This window comes from Lathyrus oleraceus, chromosome 7 (assembly GCF_024323335.1).
Source record: "Lathyrus oleraceus cultivar Zhongwan6 chromosome 7, CAAS_Psat_ZW6_1.0, whole genome shotgun sequence".
Lineage (NCBI taxonomy): Eukaryota > Viridiplantae > Streptophyta > Magnoliopsida > Fabales > Fabaceae > Lathyrus > Lathyrus oleraceus.
Genome location: NC_066585.1, coordinates 73043609 through 73053065, shown reverse-complemented (window position 1 = coordinate 73053065; position 9457 = coordinate 73043609). Strand labels below are relative to the sequence as shown.

General features: G+C 33.3%; 1 protein-coding gene across 1 annotated transcript; it reads right to left on the bottom strand.

The window, feature by feature from the left end:
- Positions 1-7403: 7403 nt before the first annotated feature.
- On the bottom strand, positions 7404-8597 carry LOC127101625 (NAC domain-containing protein 83). Its single transcript, XM_051039085.1, has 3 exons — positions 8332-8597; positions 7914-8185; positions 7404-7814 (listed from the first exon to the last, which is right to left on the bottom strand). The coding sequence occupies exons 1-3, from the start codon at positions 8510-8512 to the stop codon at positions 7542-7544; spliced, it is 726 nt and encodes a 241-aa protein (XP_050895042.1). The 5' UTR covers positions 8513-8597; the 3' UTR covers positions 7404-7541.
- Between the last annotated feature and the right edge of the window lie 860 nt (positions 8598-9457).

Sequence of the window (9457 nt, the reverse complement as noted above, 5' to 3'; positions counted from 1 at the left end):
AATTGTTCATCATCTTGATGACCAACTTAATTTACTGGATCATCAGTAGCTTATGGAGTCTCGATGATTGGTTGATCAACATCCATTTGAACTTGAGGGATGTTGTAAATAGTAACCAATCTATTACTTGAAGTGGAAGGTTCATACTCTATATGATCATGCACATAAATTGAATTTTTGATTTGATCACTCCCACTAGTCAAATGATTTTCAAGAAACTTTGCATTTCTTGACTCCACAATCCTAGTTGTATGAGATGGACAATAAAATCTATAACCTTTAGACCTTTCGGCATATCCAATGAAATACCCACTAATGGTCCTCGAATCTAGTTTCTTTTCTTGTGGGTTATAAATCCTCACCTCAGACGGACATCCCCAAACGCGCATATGTCGTAAACTCGACTTACATCCTTTAAATAACTCAAATGGTGTCTTTGGGACAGCCTTGGATGGAACCCGATTTAGAATATACACAGTCGTCTTTAGTGTTTCATTCCACAATTATTTAGGAAGATTAGAGTTGCTAAGCATACTCCGCACCATGTTCAATAATGTTTGGTTTCTTCTTTCTGCAACACCATTTTGGTTCGGAGAATCGGGCATGGTGTATTGGGCAACAATCCCATGTTCTTGAAGAAACATAGCAACTGGACCAGGTGCTTGTCCAATCTCAGTGTATCTACCATAGTATTCACCACCCCGATATGATCTCACTATCTTTATTTGTTTTCCACACTGGTTCTCAACTTCCACCTTAAAGACTTTGAAGGCATCCAATGCTTCATATTTATTGTTAAGCAAATAAATATTCATATATCGTGAGTAATCATCTATGAAAGTGATGAAATATTTCTGACCATGTGCATCCATATCATGACAACATATGTCTGTATGAATTATTTCTAATATACTTGAACTTCTATTGGCACATTTCTTAGACATGTTGGTATGCTTTCCCTTAATGCAGTCAACACAAGTTTCAAAGTCAGCAAAATCTAGAGTATTAAGTACCCTATCTTTTACTAACCTTTTAATTCTCTCTATGGAGATATGTCCTAATCTCTGATGCCATAACATAGAAGAATTCTCATTAATATTACACCTCTTAGTGCCAGTTTGAACATGCATTGAACTATAAATGGATTCGATTTGTAAATTAATACGATAAAGACCATCAGACAATATACCATTCCCAACACATTCCGAACTATAAAATAATTCAAACAAGGTGTCTTTAAAATTAAAGGAATATCCAAAAGGTACAAGTCTAGAAACTGCAATCAAGTTTCGTGAGAAACTTGGTACATAAAAGGTCCTTTCTAATTTCAAAACAAAACCATTATTGAAAATTAAATTGCAAGTTCCAATAGCTTCAACATGTGAGCCCATCCTGCTTCCTGATAGGACAGTCCACTCACTTCCCATTGGCTTCCTTAGGTTTTGCATACCCTGTAAGGAATTTGTTATATGGATTGTTGATCCATAATCAATCCACCAGGTGTTAATATTAACATCGGTCATACTAGATTCATAACAAACAAATGAGAATAAATTACCTTTCTTCTCAAGCCATTCTTTGAATCCAGAGCATTCCTTCTTCATGTGTCCTCCCTTTTTACAGAAGTAACACTTTGCTTCTTTCTTGATATCACCTTGCGGTGGTATTTTGAATTTCCCTTTCTGATTGGCTTGTGACTTGTCAGTTTTGAAAGCTTTGTTCTTCCCGTGAGTGCTTGTCAGCAATGCACTCTCACTCTGTTCCATTACAAGCCTTTCTTCTTCCTGAACACACATGGTCATTAATTCATTTATTGGCCATTTGTCTTTATGTGTATTGTAGGAGATCTTGAAAGGCCCATACTCAGACGGAAGAGTGTTCAAAATATAATGCCCCAGGAAGGAGTCAGACATATCAACCTCAAGTTTCTTAAGTTGAGCTGAAATATCACGCATTTTCATTATGTGCTCACGCACACCTTTCACACTGCTGAGTCGGTAGGAGGAAAATTTCATAATTAATGTGTTTGCCAAAGCCTTTTCAAAAGTGATGAATTGATCGTCAATGGATTTCAGCAAATCACAGACATTCTCATGCTGATTTACAGAACCACGCATTCCACCTGTGACCTTAGTCGTAATGAACATCACACTGAGCCGGTTGGATCTCTCCCACCGCTCATATAATGCGATTGCAGTTGAAGTACTTTCATCTGTAATTGTAGGTGGTTCGCCTTTCCTAATAGCATAATCTATGTCCATTCATCCTAGATGGAGGAGAATTCTTTCCTTCCACACCTTGTAGTTATCTCCTCTGAGCTCGGGAATATCACATCGGATATCAGAAAAATTAACAGGTTGAGAAGCTAAAAAGATAAACAAAATTGATGTCAAAATTTGAGGCATAAATATTATCCAAATTGTATGTATTATCAATATAAACATATCATAAAATAAATCTTGCAACAAAAATATTACCTGTGGGCTAAGTTTTAATGTAATAAGATTAAAAAAAAATCGCGACAAATTTTTCAAACCTCACACTTTACGTGCATGATATAATTTTGTTTTTCTATCCAAAATTAATACTTTATGAAAAAATGATCAAATTATGTACCAATTCATAATTCTTGTGGGCAAGTTATGAAAATATTTTGACATTTTATCCCAATTAATCATACAAATATAATAAAAATTTCTGTAGGATAAAATTCATTATACCACGTATAATTAATTACAATTTTATGTCTAATAATTTATGTGATCTCAAAACTTTAAAAAAATAATCTCAATTAATTTAAGGGTGTTGTGGCTAACCCAAATTAACCAAAATTATAACGATCACTAGACATAGTAACTCAATTATATGAGAGAACAAAAATGAATAAATAAGATCTCTTATACAATTGCTTAACAAAATAATAACATTATAAATCAATTTAAATTTATGCATAAGTTTAATTCAAAGATTAAATAATAAGGCATAATAATCAGAAAAAATGAAATCATATGGATATGAACAAAATCAAAATACATGTTTAACAAAGCAACTCAGTGGTAACATTCATGAATGCCATGGATTAGGACCTGGGTTCAATACCTCAAGAAAAAAGTTACATGATGGTAACTCACGCAAGGCAAAATGGAAGCGAAGAACCTACCTATGAGGACGAGATGCTTCTTGGTACGAGTTGAGTTGCAAGTCAATGAAGATGAAGATGAAGATGCTGTACTAAGGTACCTCTGATATCCCTCATTCTTCACTTCTTTAGCGGTAGGATGCATGTTGTTGCTTGCTGCATGGTGTTGATCTTGCTTGCATATGAGAGATACAGAGACTTGAGAGATTTGTTATTCAGTTAGATTCAGAGAGAGTGGTGAAGAGCTTGTGAACTTTTGTATACAACGAGGTTGATAATTGAATCTGAACGTGCAAAAATGATTGATGAATCCATGATTCTGCAATGATTTTTGCTTATATAGGGCGATTGATCGTAACAAACTCGGGTATCTGGGCGCTTATATAGGGCGATTGATCGTAACAAACTCGGGTATCTGGGCAATTGCAGTTAGATGTTAGGGAAGGTGTTTAACTCTATTAGATTTTCTAAAGGTGAGTTTGTTAGGGGTTATAACAGAGTTATAAATTTCTATTAAATCTGTTAGGAATTCCGTTAGTGCAGTTGATGTGTTATGAAATTAGAGTTTCAGTTAGTTACTCTATTATGCTTCTGTGCAAGTTGCTTCACACTATTAGACTTTGGTTAGTTAATGTTAGAGTGTAGGTTAATTGCTATAAGTAGAAGTTAAAACAATTAGTGTTAGGGGTTAATTGGTTAATGAAGTTCGAATTCAGTTAAGTCAGTTTGAGTTTGGATGTCAATTAGTTAACTTGTAGTGTAATAATTAATATTGAAATGAAAAGATGTGTTAATCATATGATGCTTGGGACTCATTACTGTTATGATTTTTTGATCACTTAATTTGTGATATTTGGTTTGGAACTGTTGCGATTAAATTATTATTTTGAGCATGGTATTAACATGAGCTGTGAACTGAGTTTATTGATTATGTTGAATGGATGTGCTATGGTTTATAATTGAATCTCGACATGGTTTGGATGCAGGCACATGGTCTTGGCATGGTGTAAGATAGCATGAAGATGTGGGTCATGAAGCTAACAATGGCATATGAAGAATTTTTGGCAACCTCAAGGATCATGAAGTCTTGAAGGCTTTGGAGCGATGGTTTATAAATGAATAAGAAGTAGGATATGCATTAGGGTTAGGATTTAGTTAGTTGAGTTTAGTCAACAGTTTGACCAAAAAGTCAACAGTTGACCAAAAGTCAACCTAGGTCAAAATTATGGTTTTTTTGTATGTAGACTTGATTTTGGATCCTTTTGCAATGAAATTGATGATTTGGTAATGAAGTGACTCTTTGAATAGATTTATGTAACTTGTTCTTTAAGAAGGAGGGTTTCCTTCCCAAAATGAATTTGAATTTGATCTTGAACTTGCCATATCTTGAAATGGAATGCCCTTAACTACTTTAATGAAAAGTGTCATGTCATGAATTAATCAATCAACCAAGCCCAAGCTAGTCACTAGGTAACCCTAATATGGATAGTATGATCAGATAACCAAAACCAAGGATTAAGGTTCCCCTGAGAAGTTAACCAAGATCAATCCACCAATTTGTTGCATCCATAATCAAAATATCTAGATGAACCAACATGACCATAAGCTTGCAAATTACTTTAATGTCTTGTGACTAGAAACCTTTGAATCCAATGATGTCTTTTGAAGCATGCATTTGTTAAGTAATGACGTAAGTAATTATGGCACGAATATGCATATGAATCAATGATAATATCTAAATGACTGGTTAATAAAAGAACTATACATGCATATGGATGTAGTAATAATCCAAATAAAATTGAAAGGGTAGGGAAAATTTTAGGGTATGACCGACACACACACACACACGCACACACGCACGCACACACACACACACACACACATACACGTACGCACGAACGCACCCACACACACACACGCACACGCACACGCACATGCACACGCACGCGCACGCGCGCGTGCGCACACACACACACACACACACACACACACACACACACGCGCGCACGCGCATGCACACACACACACACGCACGTGCACACAGATGCACACACACACACACACACACACACACACACACACACAACACACACACACACACACACACACACACACACACACATTTTCAAACCTATTTTTCTTAGAGTTATTCCTAAATATGTTATGAGGAACAATCTAAATGATTTGGAAAAAAATTGTATTGTCCAATCGATTGGAACTTATTACCCAATCGACTAGGTCAGTGTAAAAACCATTATTGATCATTTAGGACATTTTCTTAATGAAAAAAAACAAATTTATATCACTTCTTTCCCTTTTAACTAGCCTAAACGATTAATTTGAGGCCTTCTAATCATTTGGAGAAAGATGCAAATCGATTGACACATCAATTTTGGTCCAGTAAATTTTTCTTTTTCGTGCCACCCTCTAGCCTATGAATAAAGGATCCTTCCTTCATATTTTCATATCTAGAACCGTGAGCTCTCATATCTCACTCCTCACTCTCTCTATAGATGTTTTTTTCAATATTTCTCACGTAGAAATTTAGCCATAGTGTTTTCGAGAAAGGTCTTTTACAAGTGAGACATCTTTGTAATTGGAAGGGTAATATTGTAAATTCACCAAAGAATATTTTTACCTTGGTTGATTATTTTATTCAATTAGGGATTGTTTTTTGGGTTCGAAACTAAACCTTTAAAAGCTTTGGTTTGAAGATTTAGTTACTAAGTCGCTTGTTTGGTTCGAAAGCTCAACCCACTCAAAAGCTTTCTTTGGTTTGAGATTATCCCAATATAAAATCTCACATTCGTTCGTGGTTATCTCGGTAATAATCCTAGTTCATTTCGTAAGCTCGGCCTGTTTAAAAGCTTGTAAGGTTAGAGATAAACGCGATATGAAATCTCATAGGTTCGTGGTCAGCGTCAAAGTCTCAGTTTGATTTGTGAGTTCAGACCAGACTAAAAGCTCACCTAGGTTCGAGATCATCCCGTGTAAAATATCGGTTTAGCTTGGGGACTAACCGCTTCAAGTTTCGAAATAAGAGTAACCGCTTTAATCCGTCGTTTGGTAAGAAGACTCACCACTTCTCTCCTTGTTCGATGTTTGGTTGGATGTTAGACAGAAAATTCATTTTCCTTATATAAGGGGATCGAGAGTTCAACCTACTAAAAACTATTAAAATTGACTGTATACTCTCAATAACATCTTGGAGAGATGATTAAGTCTTTTCTTGTTAACAGAACCACTATAATTCCTAGTGTTATCTCTCTATCCCTTAACTCTTTAATTTTCGCATTTTATTCTTTATTTCGGATGCTTATTTTTAAAATATTTTTGAAATGAATTTAAACTCTAAAAATAATCCTAAAAGTTGTTCAAACTATAATTTTTCTGAAACCCCACAATTCACCTCTTCTTGTGTGTGGAATCATATGTTCAATAATTTTAGCACTTATCAATAGTTCTTTTTGGTACCTCTAGTTTCTTATTTTTAAGAGGTTTTTGACTAGAAACTTTATGTATCTTTTTTGTAGGAAGCGTGGGACTCACATTATTCTTGACATTATCAAGTGTTAGATTAACAACTTGAGATTGTTGTTCTTCAACTTCAATTGTAGTATTAATATCTTCAATAACTGCATCAATTTTAGGGTCATTCACCTCAGTCCAAGCATTTCTACCTCACTCTTAGACATTTCTAGCATTTGCATCATCATCAACCTTTGTACCTTCATCTTAATCAAATGTACCTTCCTCTTGGACAATCTCAATCTCAATCTCAGGTTTTGAAGCATTCCTCACTTTCGTTTCTTGAGATTTTTATCTAAAACATATTAGATTAATGAGGCTCAAACATAAATTAACTACAATCAACATAGTCATGGAATTATAAATATATTACATTTCTCTTGAAGGCATCAAAATCATGTTATCTACTTTAACATTTTCTTGAGCTATGCTCATATTTATTCCACTAAATGTAGTCTAATTATGTGATTATTTAAACTTGATTAGCATAATATATATACATATGAAATGAGTATGAATAATGGTTCTTTCTTGGTTGTGAAGTCTTACAACGTGCAAATTTAAAATAAAAATATTGCTACTTTGGTTATATGGATCGCACCAAATAAGGTATGTATGCAACCCTTTTTCATCTTCTTTTGCTCTCAATAAAGTAAAGCATCAATAAGACACACTCCTTTACGGTTTTGTAGGGAAAATCAAAACCTTTAATTTCATGACTAAGCTTAATCATTCTTTAATACAAGTCCAAAGAAAATACTAATATTAAATATTTTAAACAACAAAGAGTATAAGCATATTACAACATCATGATCATAGTTAGGAAACAAGCAAAGAAATTAACATTAATTAATTAAAAATATTCACTGCTTAATTAAAAATGTTCAGCATAATCTTGTTCATGATCTTGTAGATTTGAAGAGACCTCAATGTTGTTGTTACTTGAACTTGAACATGAAGATGAAGTAGAAGAACATGCCTTGTTGTTTACCATCATAAAATCAAACATTAATCTCGAATTCGGAGTAGCATTATTGTTATTGTTATTATTATTATTATTATGAGTACTAGTGCTTCCATATTCTAAATTTCTTTTCCTCGTCGATAATCGACATAGAAGCCAATCTCCAATTTCATTTCCATAATTCTGCCAATCGAAGAAATATTAACTAAATAAGTATCATCGCAAGAGACGAACGGAAACTTTTAAAAAATACATATATAACGAACGGACCCAAATAGTTACCTGAGTTGAATTTGAAGAACTAGTTTCTACGTTGACGAGACGATATTCATGCAAGATCCAATTAGTTCTACAACCATTTGGTGATTTTCCTTGATAAAAAACTAGGGTTTTTCTTATTCCAACAATGCCATTACAACTTGAAGATGAAATTCTTTTGTCTGATCCTGTCGCCTTCCAATATCCACATTTTGTTGTTCTACTCATCCTATTACTATTTCTATATTTTGCTTCCTTGGAGCTGAAAAAGTGCCTCTCATGCTCATCACAGCCTCCTATATCAATCAAAACAATGTTAAGCACTGACTTAGTTCCGAGTCTGTATAAAAAATTAGTGTATTCTTCGTTTTATAAGTCAGTTTTATAAATTTGAGTTATATGACTCAAAATAAAAATTTAATATTGCATCGGAGTTACTGACCTGGCAAATCCCAAGGATCATACTTGCAAACATTGACCTCAGGAATGATGGAAGCTGGCAAGGGGCATGAGAAGATTTTACATTTCAAATACTGAAAAACAAGTTCTTCATCCGTCGGTTGGAAACGAAAACCAGGAGGCAATCTACTCACTCCATTTTTAATAAAGTTCAGCTTTTCCATTTGCTTATTAAACACTGAAAATTGTACTCACTCTTCTCAAATTAAGTGAGGGTGAAGAGAAGCACATGAATGAGTTAAGTTTGCATGGTATTTATAAATATGGGATGATAATGAGAGAGAAATGAAAGCTATAACTCTTGTCTTTGTGGAAAGGGGACAATACTTAACATACTAAGGACCTGTTTGAAACACTTTCCAATTTTAGTTCTTAAAATTTGTTTTTCAAATCTATTTTAAAAAACTATTTTTAAGAAGAAAATTAACAAAAAATTTGTTTGATAAGGTAATTTTTAAAAACTGTTTTAAAAGTATGAAAATGAAAAAACTTGTTTGATAATCTAATCTTTTAAAATCACATTAATGTTATTAATGAAAATTATAAATTTTTTATGTTTTTTCTTCAAGTTTTATAATACTAAAAACTAAAAAGTGAGAAGGAAAACACAACTAAACTGTTTCACTTTTTTACTTTTAAAAACTGAAAAATAGAAAAGAGTTTTTAAAAACACTTTTGCAAAACATTATATTCAAACAAGTTTTTAAATTTTAAATTTTCAAAAACTAAAAAACAGTTTTTAAGATGCATTTCAAACAGGCCCTAAGTTTCATGTTTGACAAACAATTTTTTCTTTACTTATCATCATTAAAGGTCTTTTAGTTTGCCTTTTGTTATGGTTTTGCTTTATATGATAAAATGATAAAGGAGCCAGGTTTTTCCCCCTCGAAACAATTATAAAGGGATATATTTTCATTGAAATGATAACTAAAACTTTAGTTATGAATGTATTGAATTTTTTATTTTCCATTAAAATGATTATATATATGATTTCTTAGCCAATGCCATATCACTCATTAACAAGGATTTTGAGTTAGCCACTGCTGATTTTTTGTGAGAGAAAATTAATCAGCCAAATAAACTTGCTCATGTTAATTGCATTACACAAA

Excerpts from the sequence above, each read along its gene's own strand:
- LOC127101625 (XM_051039085.1), bottom strand. The coding sequence starts at position 8,512 with ATGGAAAAGCTGAACTTTATTAAAAATGGAGTGAGTAGATTGCCTCCT. Across the intron at positions 8,186-8,331 it reads TGATCCTTGGGATTTGCCAG|GAGGCTGTGATGAGCATGAG; the intron begins GTCAGTAACTCC and ends TGATTGATATAG. Across the intron at positions 7,815-7,913 it reads GTTCTTCAAATTCAACTCAG|AATTATGGAAATGAAATTGG; the intron begins GTAACTATTTGG and ends TTCGATTGGCAG.